General features: G+C 32.7%; 2 protein-coding genes and 1 non-coding gene across 3 annotated transcripts; 2 read left to right on the forward strand and 1 right to left on the reverse strand.

The window, feature by feature from the left end:
* The first annotated feature begins 5,549 nt into the window (after positions 1–5,549).
* Positions 5,550–5,658, forward strand: LOC140815799 (small nucleolar RNA R71). Its single transcript, XR_012114444.1, has one exon. It is a non-coding gene; the product is annotated as a small nucleolar RNA R71 (small nucleolar RNA).
* A 4,142-nt stretch (positions 5,659–9,800) lies between these two features.
* LOC140815022 (probable ADP,ATP carrier protein At5g56450) lies at positions 9,801–13,452 on the forward strand. Its single transcript, XM_073174121.1, has 2 exons — positions 9,801–10,333; positions 12,583–13,452. Exons 1-2 carry the CDS (start codon positions 9,992–9,994, stop codon positions 13,210–13,212), a joined length of 972 nt encoding a protein of 323 aa, XP_073030222.1. The 5' UTR covers positions 9,801–9,991; the 3' UTR covers positions 13,213–13,452.
* Positions 13,453–22,992: 9,540 nt separating this feature from the next.
* Positions 22,993–23,496, reverse strand: LOC140814264 (uncharacterized). The gene has a single exon (XM_073173198.1). It carries the CDS (start codon positions 23,494–23,496, stop codon positions 22,993–22,995), a length of 504 nt encoding a protein of 167 aa, XP_073029299.1.
* Between the last annotated feature and the right edge of the window lie 201 nt (positions 23,497–23,697).

The following is a 23,697-nucleotide window of genomic DNA, read 5'->3' on the forward strand; positions in this document are numbered from 1 at the left end:
TAGTAAAACAATAATGACACACATACATATAAACAGTAGTGTGATTGTGGCTCACAAATTTCCTCTGGTTTTACGTCCAAAAACGGCTTCAACGCCTTCTATGAGTCGAGGATATGCTTCCCATCCAATTTTCTTATAAATTGGCAAACAAGGTCTTTTTTAGTCAGATTCCCAAGACTATGACGCTCATCTTGGAATTGTTTCCATAAACGGAGAAGTTCAATATGCACATGTCCACTAGAATTCGTCTCAAGAGTCAATAAGATGTTATCTAAAGACTCCTTACTCAGTCCATTCTTAATAAAACCAATTTTATCTTCTCTGTTATTGGAAACACATCCCAAAAATCTGCATCGTTTGTCACAAGTCCATCTTGCACACTTATGACAAACCCCTAAACTTTTGGCCCTTCGTTTTTCGCATAAGTGCTTTTTCCTAATCCAGGAAAATACCGAATGAGCAATGAGTGTGGAACTTCTCCTCCTAATCGGACCTAAGCTTCTATTACAAGACGAATATCTTCTGGAATTCCTTTTTGCATTAGCAATCTCAATCTTTCACACCTTCCTGCATAAATTTTTCTTAGAACATTTTCAGAAACAGAGAGAAAATATTTACAAATTTTTGAGAGAATTTCATCCATTTTGAAAAGAAAAGAAATGATTTTTTTTTTATTTTTTTATTTTTGTATCAGTAAGTGTGGGAAACTGATTTAACCGACTATGAGAGTCACGGAGTACCGTTATCCGCCATTTAACCGGGAAAATAAAAAGATTAAGAAAACTTGAAATAAAAACAAACAAACATAAATGCAACACCAAAAAAAAAAATCAAGGATCGGAAAGGGAAATAAATTCTTCTTGAAAGATTTCATTTTCTAAAAATGGTTCAAGCATTTGTTCATTTACTTTAAAAATATCACCATTTTTAGGATTTTCAATATCCACAGCTCCATAAGTATACACATGCTTTACAACATATGGGCCTGTCCATCTTGATCGTAATTTTCCTGGGAATATGTGAAGTCGAGAATTATAAAGCAAAACTTTTTTACCAATCTCAAAAGATTTTCTAAGAATTGTTTTATCATGAAATGATTTGATTTTTGCTTTATAAATCCTTGAATTCTCATACGCGTCATTTCTGAGTTCATCAAGTTCATTAAGTTGCAATTTACGCAATTTGTTGGCATCATCCATGCTTGAATTTAAAGTTTTGATCGCCCAATAAGCTTTATGTTCCAATTCCACAGGCAAATGACAATGTTTTCCATAAACCAACCTATAGGGAGACATATTCAATGATGTTTTAAAAGCTGTTCGATATGCCCAAAGTGCATCATTAAGTCGTAGAGACCAATCTTTTCTATTTGAGTTAACAGTTTTTTCCAAAATTTGTTTTATCTCCCTATTAGCTAATTCAACTTGTCCATTTGTTTGAGGATGATAAGGAGTAGTTAATTTGTGAGTAATACCATATTTTTTCATTAATGAAGCAAATGGTTTATTAACAAAGTGAGTTCCCCCATCACTTATCATGGCTCGAGAAATTCCAAATCTACTAAAAATATTTTCTTTCAAAAATTTGATGACGATTTTATGATCATTTGTTCGACATGGAATTGCCTCTATCCATTTGGAAACATAATCAACTGCAACTAAAATATACAAGTATCCAAACGATGGTGGAAAAGGTCCCATAAAATCAATTCTCCAAGAGTCAAAGATTTCAATTTCAATGATAGGATTCAAAGGCATCATGTTTCTTTTTGAAATCGCACCCAATTTTTTATAATTTTCACAGATCTTGCAGATTTTGTGGGTGTCTTTAAACAAAGTGGGCCAATAAAATCCACACTGCAAGATTTTTGCAACTGTTTTCTTTGAAGAAAAATGTCCTCCGCATGCTTCTGAATGACAAAATTTAATGACACTACTTACCTCATTGTCGGGTATGCAACGTCGAAAAATTTGATCCGGACAATACTTGAACAGATACGGATCATCCTAATAAAAGTTTTTTACCTCATTCAAAAATTTTCTTTTATCTTGAGAACTCCATTGCGGTGGCATTTTTCCTGTCGCAAGAAAATTTACTATGTTAGCAAACAAATGTGTAGTAGTAACTGAAAATAAATGTTCATCAGGAAAATTATGTTAATTGGTGTCATTTCACAAGATGATCCTGTTACTAGTCTCGATAAATGATCGGCTACGACATTCTCGGTTCCTTTTTTATCTTTGATCACAATGTCAAATTCTTGGAGCAACAAAATCCATCGTATCAGTCGTGGCTTTGCATCATGTTTGGTCAACAAATATCTAATAGCAAAATGATCAGTAAACACAATAGTCGTTGATCCAATCAAATAAGAACGAAATTTATCTAATGCAAATATTACAGCAAGTAGTTCTTTTTCAGTTGTGGAGTAATTCATTTGAGCATTGTTTAAAGTTCTACTTGCATAATATATCACGTAAGGCTTACCGTTTCTTCTTTGACCCAGTACTACACCGACTGCATAATCACTCGCATCACACATGATTTCAAATGGTAAAGACCAATCAGGAGGTTGCATGATAGGAGCTGATGTTAAATGTCGAATGATTTTATCAAAAGCATTTTGACATTCTTAAGTCCACTCAAATGCAGTGTCTTTTGTTAAGAGGTTACAAATGGGTTTAGAGATTAAACTAAAGTCCTTTATAAACCTCCTATAAAATCCAGCATGTCCCAAAAATGAGCGAATTTCTTTAATGGTTTTTGGAGGGGGTAAATTGGCAATGACATCAACTTTTGCTTTATCAACTTCAATTCCATGAGATGACACGACATGTCCCAAAACAATTCCAGAAGTAATCATGTAATGACATTTTTCCCAATTTAAAATAAGACCTTTTTCCTCGCATCTTTTTAAAACTTTTTTCCAAATTTTCAAGACAATTATCAAATGTATTCCCAAAGACAGTTAAATCATCCATGAAAATTTCCAAACAATTTTCAACCATATCGCAAAAAATGCTTAGCATACATCTTTGAAATGTTGCAGGGGCATTGCATAAACCAAATGGCATCCTTCTGAATGCAAATGTTCCAAAAGAACACTGTGAATGTAGTTTTTTCTTGATCTTCGAGTGCAATGTGAATTTGATAATAACCTGAATATCCATCAAGAAAACAGTAGTATGGATGACCTGCTACTCTTTCTAAAATTTGATCCAAAAATGGTAATGAAAATAATCTTTTCTAGTGGCGTCATTTAATTTTCTATAATCAATACACATCCGCCAACTAGATGGGACTCGACTTGTTAACAATTCACCTTTTTCATTTTTTATCACTGTGATGCCAGATTTTTTTGGAACTGCTTGTGTTGGGCTTACCCACTTACTATCAGAAATAAGGTATATAATCCCAACATCAAGTAGTTTGAGAACTTCAGTTTTCACAACATCTTTCATGTGTGGATTTAATCTCCTTTGTGGTTGTTGAGATGTTTTTGCATTTTCTTCTAAGTGAATTTTGTGCGTGAAAATTAGTGGATTAATGCCCTTGAGATCTTTTAGTGTCCAACCAATTGCATTTTTATGTCTTTTAAGCATATCAACTAATTTACCTTCTTGATCACTTTCTAGTTTGGAAGAAATTACCACCGGATATGTTTCATTTTCTCCAAGAAATGCATACTTCAATTCTTCTGGCAAGGGTTTTAACTCCAATATAGGTGGTTCGTCTTTGTTCTCATATTTTGCATCAAATTCTTTCTCTGATCCTGGTAACGATTGATACCTGTAAAAATCATCAAGATCAATTTCAATATTTTCTTTAACAGTTTCAATTGAACAAATATCTAATTGATCACGAGTACTCCCTTCTTGAATGTTTTCTTCCACAAGATTTTCAATAAGATTTTCATCTTCACTTTCATCTCTTTTGTCATGTGGTTGCTTACAAAGATTAAAAACATTGAGCTCCAAGGTCATGTTACCAAATGACAACTTCATTATTCCATTCCTGCAATTTATAAGAGCATTAGAAGTTGCTAAAAATGGACGACCCAGAATTACAGGAATTGCATTACAAGCTTCGATAGGTTGTGTATCTAAAACTATGAAATCGACAGGATATACAAAGTTATCAACTTGGACCAATACCTCTTCTCCCATACCTCTTGGCACTTTAACAGATCTATCGGCAAGTAAAATTGTTACTGAAGTAGATTTTAACTCGCCTAGATTGAGTTCTTGATAAACTGAATATGAAAGTAAATTCACACTAGCTCCAAGATCAAGCAAGGCTTTTTTAATCTTTCATTCTCCAATAATACATGAAATAGTAGGACAACCAGGGTCTTTGTATTTCAAAGTATTATTATTTTGAATGATTGCACTTACTTGTTCGGCTAAAAATGCTTTCTTTTTCACATTCAATTTTCTTTTCACAGTGCACAAGTCTTTCAAAAATTTGACATATGATGGTACCTGTTTTATTGCATCTAATAAAGGAATATTAACTTTTACTTGTTTAAAAATATCATATATATCAGAATTCAAATTTGATTTTTTTGTATTTTTCAATGCATGAGGGAATGGTGGTGACACTGTCTGTTGAACCTCCTCTTTGCCAGTTATGGGTTCCACTTCCTTACCCTTTGGAGTTGATTTATCATCATCTTCACAAGGTTCAAGAATGGATTTTTCCACAACCTTATCACTTCGAAGGGTAATAACAGATTTTACCTGATCCATCGATGGAGTTCCAGAATTCCAGTTTGTGAATGATGATCCTTGGGATTAGGCAGAGGTTGTGAAGGAAATTTACCTTTTTCATGAACATTAAGTGCAGATGCAAATTTAGCAAGAGTATCTTTCAAATCTGTCATGGTTTGAGCAGTTTGAGTATTGATAAACTCTTGCTTTGCAATGAAAGAATTCAATGTATCTTCCAAATTTCTTTTAGGTGGAAGAACATAAGGTGCATAATTTTGAAAATTTTGTTGATTTTGGAAATTTGGTTGTGAAATTTGTGCGGCATTATCATTCCTCCAACTACAATTTGGATGATTTCGTCAACCTGGATTGTAATTTTGAGAAAATGGTTCAAAATTTGGCCTTTTGAAATTGTTCAAAACATTGGCTTGTTCGTGGAGACATTCTTTAAAAGAGGGCAAAGTGAGACAATCTTTTGTAAAATGATCACTTGTATCACAGATGTGACACACAATTTCTTGAACAGATTTTAATTGACCATTCTTTTTCAATTCAAGTGCCTCAACTTTTCTTACCAAAGAGGTAAATCTAGCTTGAAGATCATGTTCATCTTTGAGAGTGTACATACCTCCACCAGATGTAGGAGATTGAATCTTGTTTGATGGTTCGATTGTACCTATAGTGTCCCAATTTTGAGCATTTTCAGCTAATGAATCGAGATACTCAATTGCCTCATTTGGATCTTTATCTTCAAATGTTCCATTACACATAAGTTCAACCATTTGCCTATCTTTAGGTGTTAAGCCTTCATAAAATTGATAAACAACTCTCCAAATTTCAAAACCATGATGTGGACAAAGATTAAGCAATTCTTTGTATCTATCCCAACACTGATAAAAAGTTTCCCCTTGTTTTTGAGAGAAATTGATGATTTGCCTTTTGAAAGAATTTGTTCTATGAGATGGAAAAAACTTTTTCAAAAATTGTTGTTGCAATTCATCCCAAGTTCGAATAGATCCCGATCTAAGATTTTGTAGCCAAGTTTTAGCTTTATCTTTTAAAGAAAAAGGAAAAAGCTTAAGTCGAATGATGTTCATGCTACAATTTATATCATTATATGTGTTGCACACTTCTTCAAACTCTCGTAAATGCATGTATGGATTTTCAGAATCTAAGCCATGAAAATTGGGTAAAAGTTGGATATTACCAGGCTTAAAATTGAAATGAGATGCATCAGGGGGAAAAACTAGACATGAAGGTGCACTAGTACGTGTAGGATTCATTTGATCTCTAAGTGTTCTTCGTCTATAATGATCATGTTGATATTGAATTTCATCTACATTTTCTTGGATAGGTTTTTCCGCCATGTTTTGTAAAAATAAAGGGTTATTTCGAATGAGTCGACCACTAAGTGTACGTGACCAAATGCTCATGCAAATGCAAAAGAAAAAGAATAAAAACACACAAAAGCAATAAAAATTCAAATAAAGAAAAATAAAATATAAACAAAATTAAATAGACTTGAAATTAAATTATACTTCCCCGGAAACGGCGCCAAAAACTTGTTGTCACTTTGATTGTTGCACTCCCAAGAGCAGGTTGTCCACAAGTAGTATAATCGGTGAGTCCGATATCGTATCCACAGAGAAGCTAATGTAATTACAAGTCCACTACAATATTTTTTTTGTTTTGTTTTTGTTTCTTTTTAATTTTAATTTTTTGAATCTTTAATGAGTAAATTTTAATTGTTCAAATTTTAATTTAAGTAGTTGAGATTAAAGGATCAACTCTTGGTATTTTAATAAAGTTAACATTAACGAACAATATTGAAATCCACTTATTAAAATGGTTCTAATATATTAAATAATCATATTTATATTATATTATGTATTATTATCTCATAAGTATATAATATATACCAAAACTTATAAATGTGGTCAAGTATTTATTGTGCTATATATATTTGTAAACACTAAATCAAGGTTCCCACTTTAAATGGTTGGTAAAACCAAACAAACATTTAAATGGTACCAATAAATTAATACTATGATATATTCATATATAATAAATCAAGGAATCCAAATTAAATGATTGGTAAAACCAAACTAACATTTAAATTGTTCCAAGAATTTAATATTATAATATATCTATATATAATAAATCAAGGTATCCACTTTAAATGGTTGGTAATACCAAACTAACATTTAAATGGTTCCAAGAATTTAGTGTAACATATAGCAACAATAAATCAAAACTCCCACTTATAAGTAGGGTATAAAAATGCTTAAAGAAATAAATATAGCATAAACAATAAATAATGATTAAATAATATAAAACATAGATTCTTACCTTTTAATAACCTTATTATCATGCCAAGAGTTTCACCTTATCATCTCAGCTTTAGGAAGTTAGCTATTCATTAATCAAAGTGTAAAACTTTGAATATGAAATTAACATGCTAATTGTATTTAAATGAAGAAATAAAGAAAAAATATAGAGATAAATATTATGAACTCAAAAGTTTGTTCATAGAATGAGGGATATCTCAATACATTACAATGCACCCCTATTTATAGCCAAATTTGGGGAGACAACCACAAATAAAATATTATTTTTCACACATAAGTCTTCATTGGTGTTCCAAGATATTATATTATATTACACATCACTTTTGAAAATCTTCTACTCCGAATTTGCTTCTTCACTTAAAAAGAGACATGTGGATAATTGAGTTGTCTAGTTGTGGTATTTTTTTCAGATCATTTGACCAAGTAATTCGAGAGATATGGTCAAAATACTAGAGCATGGTAAAACTGCCACTCCTTTGGTAACTTTATTTGTTTCTTAATTTGATCTCAATTGTGAGAGGATTTTTATCTCATGCTTGCCACCAATATTGTAGATATTAACATCAACTTTCTACAGGTCCAAGAATCATCTTAATCTCATTTGCAACGCCAAGTTTATTCTTGTTTTATCGAACCTGTAAAAAATAGTAAAAACTTGTAATTACACAACAACTTATATTTTATAAAATTTATTATAAAAAATATAATATTTAAACATTTAATAAAACAAAAACTATATATTTATATTATAAAACATTTAATTAATGTACAATTTTATGTTTATCAGAACGAAAGATTTATTTCTTTCGAGCAAAATGTAAATAAAGGGGGGATTTTGGAATATTAATTTAATAAAAGGCTAAACTAAATTACTATACAAGAAGAAATAACAAATCAAGATGAATAACTAATTAAATGTAAATTAATATTATCAAGCTCGATTCAAGGGATTTCTATTATTCAATTGTATCACTGTTCATCGGCTAACATATATTTATTCATGCAGATACAAGCAATTAACCTTAGAATTATAGGGATACCCGCTAAAATCCTTGTGTTTTCCTAATTTAATTGACCAAACCCAGCATCCAGTCAAAACTTATCAATAATTAACTGGGCACGATAGCGTTCCATATTAATTAAAATAGCATTTTCGTTTTGTGAAAACAGTTAATCCTAAAATCTAACAATCGAGATAGCTGCAATTGATAGATCGAGTTTCGTTGATTTATTTAGATTAAATATATTATGATAGCACAACACACCTAATCTATCGCTACTCATGTTCCAATCATTCATGAAAATTACAGATCACTGAATTAATGGATAACAGTAGAAAATTATATATCGAATTAAATTGTCAGATTAACCGAGATACAACTTTTATGGAATTAAATATAAATCAACAAATACTTGAACAAACACAAATACTAAATTAAAGTGCAAAAAGCCTCACAGTGATAAATCGAAATAGTAAAAATATCCCTTGAATAATAATAAATAAAAAACTTAGCCTAAAGGTGTGGAGAAGAGGTTGAGAAATTCTTGCGCTTCTTTTTTCTTTTCTTGTGCGTGAGTTAAGAGTGGAAGGAATTGTGAGTTGAATATCTTGTGTACAAAAAAATCAGCCGCCTCCTTCTTTTTGTGAATAGTGAGTTGGGTCAAGGATTAAGCTAAGAAGCCCACTAAATTTAAATTAACCCTGATTAATTCTTAAAATATAAAATAATAAATAATATTTTATCTAGATTTTCCTCCTTGCAATTTTTTTGGCAGTTGAAGTATCGTCATAAGACGTGGCCACGCCTTATTCCAGGACTTCTTTTGGTTTTGTCATTCACTTTCAACTCTATCTTGGAAACTTCAAATGTGATAAGCATCACCTTTTTAGCTCAAATTTGCTCCAAGATCGTAAAAGTTCCTCCTACAATAAAATTACACAAAAATGTATCAATTAAACATATCGGAGGTTGGAATAATGAGAAATATGAAAATAAAAATACTAACTATTATGATCATATCAAGATCATGTAGTTCGAGCTTGTTAAAATCTTTAGACTATCCAATGAATATGGTCTTCACGTCTCATTCTCTTGGGAGAGCTCCCATTAATTTAAGTACAACCTCTATATTTTTGTAATCCTTCCCAAGATCTGCCAGCTCAATCACTATGATACCGAACCTTTAATCAAACTCTTTCCTTGTTTCTCTGGCCCTCATCTTGATGTTATCGAACTTTTGAATGGCCACCATGAGTAGGTCGGTATCAGAATTGTGCTCTATTGTGGGCTGCTCTTGAATTTGGTCCGCATCAATGATTCTTCTCTTGGCTCAGTTATTAATCTGTTGATATAATCCCATGTCAATTGGTAAGGCTTTTTCAGTTAAAAAATCCCGGCCCGTCAAATTGTTATAAAAATTGAAGTCTGAAAATGAGTTCTCCTATTTGATCCAAATATTCAATAAAGAAATTATTGTAGAAAGCATGCATTAATGCTCATGCTTCATTTCAAAACTTGTATGTATATAATAAGTAAACAACAAAGACAAATTGTATGTAGGCCAATAAAGCATGCATGTTTGATAAGAAATAATTAAAATTAAGATCAGAAAGAAAAATACATTTTTTTTACTCTTAAATCATTGCTCACACACTTTTACAACATATTTTTCCCAATAATTAAGGAAGCCCATTAAAGAAGAGAGGCCCATACTCCATATCATTTCCATTTTCTGCAAAAATCGAAGAATTTCGTTTTGAATTTGATTAATTATATAATCTTCAATTTTGAACGAAAAGGAAACAGGAACGAAAAGTATGAGCTAGACTGATGCCCTTTCCAATCTCCAAATCAACAAATCGAGAAAATTCAGTTCCTAGTTAGGTTATCGGGTGCTAGTTTTCGCAACGGCAAATTTGCTTTTGTTTCAAGAATGGTGGCGACGGTGAAGGAAAGTGATCCAGGAGAAGACAACAATGGCGGCGATATTTCAAGAAATTGGGTGAGTAGCTTCCACAGGGATCTGACGGCGGGGGCGATGCTGGGAGGTGTGGTGCACACCATTGTGGCTCCCATTGAGCGAGCAAAGTTGCTGCTGCAGACACAGGAGAGCAATATGGCGATATTGGCAGGTGGGCCCCACCGGAGGTTTAAGGGGATGCTGGACTGCTTTGCCCGTACGGTTAAGGAGGAAGGTGTTGTGTCTTTGTGGAGAGGCAATGGCAGCAGCGTTTTAAGATATTACCCCTCTGTTGCCCTCAATTTCTCGCTAAAGGTAATACACCAAATTTTCTCTCTCGGTATGATTGGACTTTCATGTATGATCTGGAAAAAGTGTGATATGTTCTGGTTAGCTTTTTTTCCTTCCAAGAAACTGTGATCACGTGAGATCTCAAGTTTTTGTTTATCTTAGAAACTGTATTTTGCTGATCTGGCACTTCATTTTTTAATTGGATTTGTGAATAGTTTAATTTGGAAATTGAATTTACATTTTTTTGGTTTCTCCTTTTGTTTCCAACGCCTGAGCTCGTGACCATGAATGTTGTCTTGTTGTTTTCTTACTCTGCGTAAAATTGATATGATCTTTGGTGGTTTTTTAGTTTGATGAAGTACGCAGGTGAATATAAAAAGGAATTTTCTGGAATCATATAGTCACTAGAGGTATTGAAACTCTTGCTATAGTCAATTCAAGATTGTTCAAGGGTGGATATTTTTTATGGGTAGAAATGCATGGTAACTAATATTCTTCTATTACAATAAAATTGAGCCCAGTTCTGTCTTGACTACCCTGCCAGGTTATATACAAAATTTTTCACACTTGAATATTTTAGTGCCAATTTATCTCTAGATGACTTTAAAAACAGATTGTGCTAAGAGAATCACCGCAATCAGTAGCTAGCAACAATTGGAGGGCTTTAATCATTTTATTTTAGGCACCATTAGACGCTCGCATATTATCATGATTATGATCTCGACTTATATTTGACAAGGGACTGATATCTAGCTCCAGTGAATCACACAGCTGGTACTTTGTTCTAACTTTAATGTTTTTGGACCGCATTAGAGTCGGTGTATAATTCGTAGAACATTAATCGTTTCATCATCTACTCTGAAGATTTACTATTTAGTGCGACTCAAACCAATTAAAAACGACAAATTGTGGAAAAGCTTTTAATTTACTGTTAACACAATTGTTGACTGGAAAGGATGTGCCTTGGGTTACACACTCAAGGGTTTTTCTTGGATTGCTGGGGAAGCAAGATGATTGAAAAGTTGTGAGGGTAGCGAGTTCTCAGTGGCTTACAAGTGGACAACGAGATAAACACTTGAAGTTTCTTAATAGATAAAACTGTCAGTTAGGTCATTTGTGTCAACTTACTTGTGAAGTAGTTCTCTGCCTTGGTCTGACTGGTGGTGTAAAGCGTTACACTTTTAAGTTGGCGCGACTTAATCACGGTTGATTACTTGCATACTCAATTTAACTAAACTTATCACTTATATATTGGTTTTCTACTTTTACCCTGATCATCCAAACCCATTCTATGGTTGTGCTATATTGGCTCATATTGTCATTGGTTCCTCTAAAACCTTATTTGAACCAGTTGTTGGAACACACGCTCTCAGCATTAAAATGCTCATCATGATGATGCTGGCTTATCCACAGTAATTTGTTTAAGAAAATTTGGTAAATATTTTTGTAAAGAAGCAGGTAGTCCTGGTTACTCGAGAACTGACCAATACTGCAATACATATATAGTTAATTAGTATACTTGCATTATGGTTTTTATCTTCAAGCCGTTGAATAGCTAGTATTTCCAGAAGAATATGTCCTCCATTGAAGAAAAATATAAGCACTATAAAATATTTAGTGGCTGAAGCGGAAGTAGTAAAAAGAACCACCCAACTGTCAAAGATGGAGACTGTTTGCCTGTTATTATTGACTGTGGTCACTGTACTGACTTGTAAAGTGTAGATACGAAGTTGGGGTTATCAATAGAGTCAATAGACGCACGAACTTCCTGAGATGGATAATTATTCTGACAGGATGCATGATATTTTTAAGATTTTCACTTTATGTGGCTTGGAGTCTCAATGGGAAAGTCTCTGAGGTTTAAACACTGGACCTGGTTAATTTGTTTCAATAAGATCATAAAACAGTCTTTAATTCAGTTTTTCAAAATTATGTTAGTTGGTTAAGCCTGGATGCAGGAGTGGGACATGATGAAGAAGTTGAGACAAACCCGTATATGCAATGTGTGCTGTGCTGACCAGGAGTTTTTTTGTGTATGTTCAATGTTGCATCTATGGCTGTGGAGTATGATACTCCTTTACTTGATAAGTGAGTTATGGTGTGTGTGACCACCAACTGTATTTTGTCCCTGAACATTCTCGATGATCTTTTCGTTGCCTGAAGTTTACCAGTATCTGAATGAAATTATGTGATGATAAGGATAGTGGTTTAAACTTTTGACGTCAAGTTTTATCTTATGTAGAAAGCATTGACCAACGTTTATAATTTGACAGGATCTGTATAAGAACATATTGCGCAGCAACTCACAACAAGGTGATTTACTATCTGGCCCATCTGCCAATTTTATAGCTGGCTCTGCAGCTGGTTGCACGACTTTGATCATTGTATATCCACTTGATATTGCTCACACACGCCTGGCTGCTGATCTTGGACGAACTGAAACTCGCCAATTTAGAGGCGTTTGTCACTTCCTGAGGACCATTCATGAAAGAGATGGAATTCCTGGAATTTACAGGGGGCTTTCAGCCTCTTTGCAAGGAATGGTTGTTCATCGAGGCCTATACTTTGGTGGTTTTGATACTATTAAAGACGTCATGTCAAGAGATTCGAAGTCAGATATAGCATTATGGAAAAGATGGGTAGCTGCTCAAGCTGTGACAACGTCAGCTGGGATGTTGTCATATCCACTCGACACAGTTAGGAGAAGAATGATGATGCAATCTGGTGTAGGACAACCAATGTACAGGAGTACGTTGGATTGCTGGAGGAAGATTTACAAGCAGGAGGGTTTTGCCTCTTTTTATCGTGGGGCTCTATCAAATATTTTTAGGAGTACTGGTGCTGCTGCTGTTCTAGTTTTGTACGATGAGATCAAGAAGTTCATGAACTGGACAGGGTTATAGACGATAATTTTTTATTTTTTATTTTGGGTTCATATAGACAGTTAGGACACCAAGTTTACAGGAAACGGGCCAAATTAGAATTCGTGGAACTTGGATTGGGTATGCAGATCAAGGTGATAACTACACGGGAAAAAATGTATTCTTGAGCTATATGCGATTCTTGATTGAAAACATGCATTGATTCTTGAAAACATTGAAAATGATGCTAAGAAGTGTGATCGTGAATGGGCTGATTCACCGAACTCTTGAGGGTTTTGGTTATGTTTGAAATTTGGTACCTAGTAAACCCGCCACCATGTAACATAAAAAATAGATGCAAAACTTTTTGTTAATAAAAGATGTCATTTAGAATGTGAGACGATGGATCGGCGAATTGAAAGCATAACGAGTACTTTGTATCTTGTTCGATTGATTTAAAAAAAAAGGTAAGTAATGATACGCATATGAACTTTAGACCACAACCATCAATACAAACTTTGAAAGAATTACTTTTCAAAAAAAAAAAAAAAGAATTGCAGATTATTCTTTAAGCTGACAAAGGTTATCCGAAGCATCCGCGCCCCATGATAACTAGAACAACTGGTGAAGCTTTTTCTAAAATTCCATAAATATTCCTCGTATTTGTTCATATATTACAAAATAAAATAAATTTTCCTCTATATAGTCAATTTTTTATCCCAATTAAAATATTAAACTACGATATCTATTTTCATTTTCTCATATCAATAAAAATAAGGGAAAACTTGCAATAAATCTCTATTTCCAAATTTAACTTTTTCCTCACTCACCATCCCTTCAAATCTTTGTTTTAGCTCCCCAATTTCTTAAAATTTTCAAAAATATCATCAATCGTCATAATTATGGTATGTTCATTGTTTTACCTATCGAGTCTATTCTTAAAGGTATATAGCCTAAAGGAATGCAGCTACGCAATGTTTCAAGCTTATATAGCATGTTTAGATGATCGGTTATATATATATATATATATATATATATATATATATATATATATATATAAATGACCCATCATGCTTCTGTATAATAAATTGAACAGTTTATCTCTTTGACTGGAGTGTCGTCGGGTTGTATCCTACGGATTTTACATATTGCTCTTCACAGTCTAACCATGCAGTCGTAACATATGGTTCTTGACATATATTCCTTCAACAACACCTAGCACAACTTTATTTCGTTTCCTACCTCAGGATATATAGTAAAGTAGTTCAATTTGAAAATAATACATGAGAGGGGCGATAAAACTTTGTCTTTTTATTCAAACATACAAAGTATTATTACATAGTAACCTCCAGTAGAGGATGAGGAAATTGCTTAGCTACCTATAGTAGCCGGAGTTACAACACACATAAACTAGTAAGAGAAAATATTACAATTTGTTTGAAAGAAAATGAAGAGATTGAATAATGTATTCATCTTCCTTCTACCTTCTTATTTATAGAAGTCTTGGTGGATTTGAAATTTGGACTTCAAAACTTGTGAATTCTTTTGTCAGTTGTGGTCGGCAGCATCTTGTGAGTAGTGGTCTTTTCAACCATTAATTGGTGGCTTTTCTTTAATAAGTGGTTGAGTGGTTCATCACCTTCTATTAATATTTCTGTCAGTCTTAATCCTTTTACATAAGATTAAGATCCATTTAGAGAAATCTCGTCCAGCAATATGAGGTATTTCTTCTTCCAATTCTTTTGGAAAAACTCCTCTTTTTGTTGTACAGATTCCTACTCTTGAATCAATATATGCAGCAAAATATTATGTCTTATATTGTGCATATAACATCGCTACATGGATGTATATTGTTGGAGTTTCCAGATTTTATCTTATGCCATGAACTTCATTCCATTTTCTAGATGTTTTCAAGGTTTATGCTCATCGAGAAACTCTAGCCCAAGAACCAATTGATCTGGTTCTTTTCCTGAGAATCCTTTAGTATGAACTTCCAACTCTTCGATATAAATCATTCCTTGGTAAGTTCCTATCATAGGTTTTTCTAAAAAGTGTATGGTATTACAAGAAAATTGATTCCTTTGTTTTGTAATATCAAATACTATTTCAAATTCTTTCTAACTTTCTGGACATCTAAGTTTTCCTATTGTCGGAAAGCTTTTTAGTGTCTGTTGGGTTTCTTGGATATGTTTTTTCTCACCTGTAGCTCGTAATTCTATCTCCTTGAAAAGATAGTCTTTTTTGTTCCAGTTTAAGACTTTGATTTCTTTGTAGAATAGATTTGTCTTGGATCTGCATATCTGTTTCCTGGAACTCAACTCTTTCTAGATAAATTGTCTGAGCAACTTTTCCAAATATCTCAGGTATTTCAATAAACTCATATCTAATAAACAATTTTGAATAATGTGTATTAGATAGAGCATATGAAATTTGATAGGTAATATAATATGGTCTATTAACTTCTTTTTTCAGCCTTTTTCCTTTGAAGTTTTGATGCAACTTCAAAGCTCAGCTGAAATCTCGATCTGCCAGAGTGTAGGAATTTCTTGGATAAATTAATCCTACAATTTTCCCACATAGATGTTTCCTGAAATATTTCCCAGTATTGAATCTTGAGGGTTATCTATTCTTTTATCTCATATAGCAATATCAATAGGTGAATCTATTCATTATTTGAAAGTAGCTTTTATCATAATCTGGATTGCTCCGATATGAATCCAGGACATCGCTCGTGCTACTTCTAATTTTAGGTTTTGTAATTCCTCCTTAATTTCTTTAGAAAGAATTAACTGCATCTCCATTCTATTTCCCGTAAGTTCTATTGAAATTGTCATTTCCTTACTGAAAATTTTATAGATTAGATGATGCTTTTTCTTTCTTAGGTCAATATTTCCTAAGAACTTTTCAACATGTCCTGCAGAGAATCCTTGATATTTATGTAGGCTAGGATTTTCTCTCAAGATCTTTTGGACCTTGTTATGAGGTATTGTTGTCTGACTAAAAAAACCATACAAGTATTCATGTGTTTCTTGCCGAAACACATCGTCTACATTCAAACTCTGATTCTGTTCTATCAGATTTTTCCTTACTCAAGACTTATTCTTCATATATACTTTCGTCCGAGTCAATATCCTCAAACTGGTATACTTGAATAAGATCTTGATAATAAACTGTTTTTTCAATATCCGAGGTCAGATCAAAGCATTTTATTCCTCTTTTTCATTTTCTAGACAATTATTTGAAATATGACATCTTGCTCCACATTTCCAGCAATTACAATCTTTAAAACTTTCATTAGCTCGGGTGTGATTTCTTCTGAAAGTTTTCTTTGTAGATGTTCTCCCTATGCTTCGAGATGTACTCAATGCTTGGGATGATGTCTTACTTCTTGATGGTCCACATCTTTGCCCAGATTTTTAAGATTTGTCCTTTTGCCTAGACCATACTGTTCTTAATTTCCAAAAACTTCTTTCACTTCTTCCACTTCTGGCATAAGGATGAAATTTAAAACTCTTCATCTTCTGCTTTTGTGGTTTACTTCCAATATTTGTTGAAAGATCATTTTCTTTACAACACAAAGGAGTACGTTTGTTAATACTTCTTAATCATTTGTATTTCTTTTGTAATACTGTCATATGACATTATTCTGCCAATTTCTTTTGAGAAATGAGGCTCTTTGTGTGAATATATCTGGATTTCCAGGGACATATTCTCTTATTAGCATTTATCTCTAGGGACTTGGCATTTTGACAAAGAAAAGTTACATTACTATATTTTCTTCGACCCCCGAATTCTATCTATATTTAGAGAATAACTTAATACATTCATCTACTAAACATATGCCATGTATTTCAAGACTATACATAGCTTGAGTGTATTTCTTTTTCTTCTTTGTATCTTGAATGTTAAAATAGTCTATCCTTATAAATTGTGTTTTAAATAGGGTGGCAAATAGGGTGGCAATTCTTCCGACTATCTCACTGAGAGATTCTCCGGCTATGACTGATTCTTTGGTTTCCACGGAACTCATGTCCCAAGCAATTTTAACTGATCTCATAAGACTCATTTCTAAAAGCTTAATGAATCTTTCTCTATTGAGATCTAGTGTTCTTATTGCAATTCTCTTAGCTGATGTCCAGTCATCTATGAGATCTTCTCTGTTTTTGAAGTCCAATACATCAAGGTTAAACATAACCACATAAGGATGTATAGGTTCTAAAACAAATTTTCTTTATGGTGTTTGGTGCATGAGAATTTGACTTCTCTTTGACCTTGTTCCAGCTAGGTGTGATTCTCCACCAGTATGAAAATCTGCTTAGGGTTCTCTCATATTTGCATTATGATATCCCACACTTTCTCCTAGTGGTTCCTGAGAAGATGAACAGGTTATGGTGGGTGGTTTACCCTCAATTGTGTTCATCTTCAGATCTACAACATTAAGATTTGCAAAAGATTCTGTAAGGTCTTGGAGATCCTCGAGATCAATCATCTCCAAAGTTTTCATCAGATTAATTATTTTCTGAGACTGTTTAATTAGATTGATCATTTTTCTTCTTCGGTTAAAGGTTTTGGCATTACTTTAACTTCTATCTCTGGTGTAATAAGAGTTCAATACCAAAGCATGGTCATAACCTTCCTTCTGAAGTCCTTTGACTAGAATTTGATTGTTGTTCTAGAGTTTGAATTCTTGTTTGTATCTCCTTTAATGTTCCAAGAATTTCTTCTTGGTTTTCAAGGATTTCTCCACATTTTTTGGTACATAATACAACATATTGTCATAATTTTGTACTGTCTTTTGAATTTCTCTAATATCTATAGAAAGTTTAGATGAATCCGGTACTATTTCTAGGAATCTATTATTTTAAATCATAATTTTACCTTAGAACTCTAATAAGTTACACTTTGTTCCTGATATCTAACTTTGGTTAGATATTCATGTTTCAAATATTTCAAAGTTTTGGAATAAATCCTTCAAATAATTAATCTCGAACCTGGGTTCGGATCCATGTTATTTTGAGAAAATTCTCCTCCTCAAACATTACTTACAAAGTAATAATAAATTTTTATTTTTGAAATAATTTTACCTAGGTTCTAATACTTTTACGGCTCAGTAAAATTAATCATTACAATCAACACATATAAAAGTATTTAGGAAGTTTAAACAAAAATTATTAGGTGTAAGAAGTTAGGATAAATTTATGTTTTGATTTAAGAATTTATCTCCAATTTACTCCAAAAATAATCATCGCTTCAAATCTCTAGATGCAAGGACGGAGCTAGGATTTTCACTTTAGGGGGACAAAACAGAAGATGGATGTTTTTATCTAAAAACATGAGCTAGGCAATTTACTCTTGTATCATTGTGCATTAACGAATAACAATCGAAAAATTAATCTTCTATTTTGTTCCACAATCTTATATTTGAAATATTAAGAACTAAAAATCAACCCTCTGTTGTTATAATGAAAGCGAAATATTTAAATAAATCTAATTATTATATTGATGGCATACTAATTTACTGTGTTTCTAGTTTTTTAGAATAGTGGTTACAATTCTAGTAGATTGATATATTAAAAAAAAAATTATAGTGTTAAATATCAAATTCAAAAACTATAAATAATACTTTATAAGTAATTGTTTTTATTTTTGAAATTGTCGAAATATTGTTAATTTTTTTAATATAATTAATATGATGTGATTTTTTGTTTAAAGTTGATACATCATAAATTTTTGAATAATAATCAAAATTTTGCTCATGTTTTTAGATAAGATTGAAGGAATTTATAAATTTAAAAACTTGAGGTGGCAAAATTGTTGTTGGACTTAGGCTTGTTCTTTTTGAATGGGAAATTGGAAAAGCAAGGCATAGATAAGTAGATGGTAAGTGAGAAATGTCCCACACAGGAAATTAATCATAGCATTGATGAGTTTATATTGAGTTAATCTTTGTGAAAGTGTAAGAAATATTGGTCAAGAGGCTCTCTCGTGCACGTCGGCGCAGTGAGGGTGCAAATCTCGGGCCCAATTTGCAATGGAAAAAGGATTGACTTGTGTGCAAGCATACGAGCGCGACCTAGGTGCGTCGATTGTTGGACCGATCAACGCAAAATTTCCAACCAAGGTTCACCTGACTTTTACTATTTTTATTTTTAAAAATTTTATTATGGATGACCTTCCATCTGCCTGATTCTCCATATGGCCTGCCTGTTGGTGCTCCAGCTGGACTGACCTTTAGTGCTCTAGCTGGACTGACCTTTGGCTTTTCGGATGGCCAGCAGTGACTGTCCATATGGCACTCAAGTACCTATATATAGAGGCAGCATCAAGTCTTTCAGAAGTACCTAACACACTCTCCTGCATTCTCGTTCACTCAACATTCTTCTTTGTTGTCTCGGCTGCTGTTCCTTCATCCGGATGTTGTTCCTCTGCTCTCGTGATAAAGTTAAGGTATCTTTCAGTTCGTCGTAGTGGTGCCTCGTGCTAGGTTACTGCTAGTTGTTTTGTCGTATCTTAGGAAACAGACGTCCAAGTACATCCTCGAAGCACATACCAGAGGAGACAAATCTGTTTTAAAGACACTGTATTTCATACAGGTCTCAGTTTGGTTCATTTTAAACTTTTCTCCACTGTTTTTTTCACTATATTGTTTGCTGGTTTTTTTTTTCCAAAAGCTTTTTGTACTATATGATTCGATATATTGTGTAACAATTGTGCAGTCAAAACCTTTATTTTAACATCTTATTACTCTTCACTTAATTTATATGCAAAAAAATTGAGTGCCCCTCTAACTCCATCTATGTCAAGGTCTATGATTTATTGTTAATTTTTACATATATAATGTGTATATTTCAACCTCTAGTTATCAACTTCATCAAATTAAATAAGATGCAAATGATATGCTTTAATATTACTTATACATTTATTAATTAATAATTATAGTTAAGTAATATATAAAATACACAATAAGTAAATTAAAAAAAAGTATAGATTCTCGTGGAAATGCATTTTTGGATCATTTGAGTTTTGATGATTTGACAAAGGTTACTGATTTAATGTGAACATTTATAAGAGTCTATCCGAACTGAATTCAATAAGAAAAAAGAATATTCATGCGTAAATATTTTTCCAAGACAAACTGAATCATAACTGATTTTCAAGTGTGGTTGAATGTCAGAAGCCAAATGATTCACTAAGCCAACTGATTCACAAGGACTACCTAATAACATCTCAGATTGAATAAGTCATGCAATTCGACGGACAGACTCTGAAGTATTTTAATAACATTCTCTTACGAAATTAGAGCCTAGCTGACGATATCAGAATGAATATCCTTCGTATCGTAACAACTTTTTAATCCATTAAAAAATCATATTACATTTGTACTATCAAATTATACCTTTTGTCATAAATGATGATGATGTGACACAATAGTTACTATATCTCGAACGTCTATCTGATTCAAAAGATGAACGTTGGATGTATGCTTATAAATAGATCAGATGCATGAACATTTCACTTTTCTCGAACATTAAAAACGATCTAAGTCTTATTCTCTAATTTAAGCTTACAGAGCCCAACTGATCCATCATACTTTGAAGAACATGCTCATATGTTATCATATCATTGAGGATAAATTGTGCTAAGTGAATTTTGGTCAAAATATATGTAACTGACAGTAAGAGTCTTAATTATCATATTGTTTCAGTTGTGAGAATAGTTAGGAGTTTCAGTAGGATAACGATATCCCCTGGTGAAGTGGGCATAATGTTGAAAGAAGAAGAATGACAGAAGAAGAGGTGGTGGAAGCAACTGATGAAGTCGTAGAAGATAAAAAAAAATTGTATGTGTAATAGGAATTTTTTTTTAATTTTATGCACCTATGACATTTTATTTCCTTAATGAAATTTATCTTGCTCAAATCCTTGTAAATTTTTTCTCTACGTAACTTCTTGTATAGAATTGTAGCTTAGTTTTGTCATTATCAAAAAAGAAGAAATTACTAAGATATTTAAAATGCCCTTAAGTTTTGGTGATTGACAAATAACAACGTCATGCTTTTTCAGGTCCAGCTGATTTTAAATGTATTTCAGGTTTTAGAACATTGGACCCAATCAAGCCGTTCAGACATGGCCTAAGGAGATCAAGTCTTCGGGCTAAAAAGTCAAGACACGAGCAAATTTATCATCTATAAAAAAATGATCGACAGTCAAAAGTATTCGAACCGTTGAAGATAAAGTCGCACTGTCACCAGTTAGAAAAGAGATAAATCTAAAAAGTATTAAAGTCAAGTCGTTCAATCAGTTTTCTCATTTAAAAAGATTACATGGTATTATACTAAATCCTGAATGACAAAAAACTACTTAACTAGGACATCGCGTGTCAGATTTATGGAAATCAAAAGATTTGAAGTCGCAAAAGCACAAAGAGTATCAATGATCATTTAATGATATGAAAGTAATATGTATATTTTGTCGAGAAAACAGTACAGATGATCGTTGAAAACCAAATCCGACTTGGAGTTTTTCAACTTTAAATATGCATATTTAAAGTATGAAGAACTCTCTCGACCAACCACAACTATTCTTAAGCCTGTATACTTCAAATATCTCGAGCACACATAATATTTTGATTTATATCTGCTCATTCAATCACACACTTATCAGAATCATATAATATCATCAAGTATTAATCTGTGCTACTCCAACAACTCAAACTGTCAAGTCTGACCGTTGTATTTTTTGTGTTGTCTGGTGAACCAAGTGTTTTTAAATATCCAGAATTGTAAAATGATCATTAAGATTTTCATTTAGGCAGTGATAAGTCCTAACTCAAGTGGGTTATTACAAGACGTTGTAAAATCAAAATCTTTTGGTGAAAACTTTCCTAAGTGGAAAAAGTTGTGACGTATGAGTTTTATTTCCAAAAATTCATAAAATTTATGTGTCATTACATTACACATTTACATTCCTAAAAAGTTCATTTAAAATCGTTTATTCTCAAACTGTCAAGTATAATCTATCACTAGTCAAGCTAAACTGTTTCCTAACTTACAGTTTTAATGGTCCAGCAAGTCTAGTAGTTCAAGAATACTTTTCAACAACATAAGAACTGTCAAGAACAGTCCAAAATCAAGAAAATTATAAAAGTTTTTATTCACCCCCCTCCCTCTAAACAAATTTTCGATCCCAACAGTCTTCAAATTTTGTACCCAAGTATTCTATACCTCGATCCAGTCATTGTGTTTAATACTTTTTTATAATTATTTTTAACAAGTCTGGAAAATATAAATCAATATAAATTATTAGTCAATGTTCAAAATTATAGAACATAGAAATGGAAACAATGTTTTTAACAAGTCTGAAGCATATTAAACATTTATAAAAAAAATTAACTTAAAATTATTGTTCAAAATTATATAAATTTCTCCTAAGGTCTTGGCAGCAACTCTTGCTCCATTGCCCATCCTCAGAAATGTTTCATCACCCCTAAGCCTCTTATTTCTTGTCATCAACTGCAAGTCAATGAAAAGATGAGATCCACGTCCGATATCCAATACACAAGAAAAATAGTTAATAAAAACAATTACTTCAATATAGAATATACCCTTGCCAAAACACTTTTGGGCTATATATTTCATGTAGTTGTGCTTTCAATGTCTAGGTTTCTTGTAGTGGAAGCATACTTCTTCTAACTTCTCGAACTTTGAGGGCCCCTTAGTTTCATTTGGAGATTGATTTTTCTCGGGCTTGTTTTTCTTGGAATGGGTAAAACGCTTCTTTCCCTTCTCTTGTTGGCCTTTCTTTGTCCCAGAAGATGAATCCACTAAGAAAACATGCTTTCCTTTTTCATGGTGAATTCATATGTGGTAAGAATATTGACTAGCTCTTTAAAACTAGCCTCTATATTATTCATATTGAAGTTTACTACAAACCCATCAAATGAAGCTTGCACTGACAAGAATTGGATGCTTGTGGACAACTTGTTTGGCAAGACTATGTCTAATCCCGCCAACTTTTCAATGAGCTCAATCATCCTCATTCCATGATCATGAACCGAGGCTCCATCTCGCAAGCTTGTAGTCATGAGTTCCTTGATGGCAGCATGCCTTAAGGGACGAGTCTGTGCACCAAACAACTCTTGTAGGAACAGGAAAATGCTCACAACATTTTCAGCATTCTCGAACAGCCTCTTCATTTCCTTTGACATAGAAGCAAGAATGTAACTCTTAGCTTGCCACCATCTATCAAGCTTAGCCAATTCCTCAGCATGAGCATTGACAGGTGCTGCTTCTTTTGGATGTGCCTTTTTGAGTACATATGCTATCATCTCAGATTTCATAATGATTTTTAGATTCCTTAGCAAATCGTGGTAGTTAGGTTCGCTTAGCTTGTTTTGATCGAAAATGACAAATAATAGATTTCACAGCAACATCGTAAATATATTGAAAAAGAAACAAAATAAACTTCAATAGTTATTTAAAATATTTATAAGACATAAAATATGAACTTTTGTTTTATGAATCACCTC

This window comes from Primulina eburnea, chromosome 15 (genome assembly GCF_022965805.1).
Source record: "Primulina eburnea isolate SZY01 chromosome 15, ASM2296580v1, whole genome shotgun sequence".
NCBI lineage: Eukaryota > Viridiplantae > Streptophyta > Magnoliopsida > Lamiales > Gesneriaceae > Primulina > Primulina eburnea.

What these genes read in the sequence shown, in the direction of transcription:
- LOC140815022 (XM_073174121.1), top strand. Translation starts at nt 9,992, where the DNA reads ATGGTGGCGACGGTGAAGGAAAGTGATCCAGGAGAAGACAACAATGGC. An exon ending in CCCTCAATTTCTCGCTAAAG is followed by an intron (nt 10,334 to 12,582) that starts GTAATACACCAA and finishes ATAATTTGACAG; the next exon opens with GATCTGTATAAGAACATATT.
- LOC140814264 (XM_073173198.1), bottom strand. Translation starts at nt 23,496, where the DNA reads ATGATAGCATATGTACTCAAAAAGGCACATCCAAAAGAAGCAGCACCT.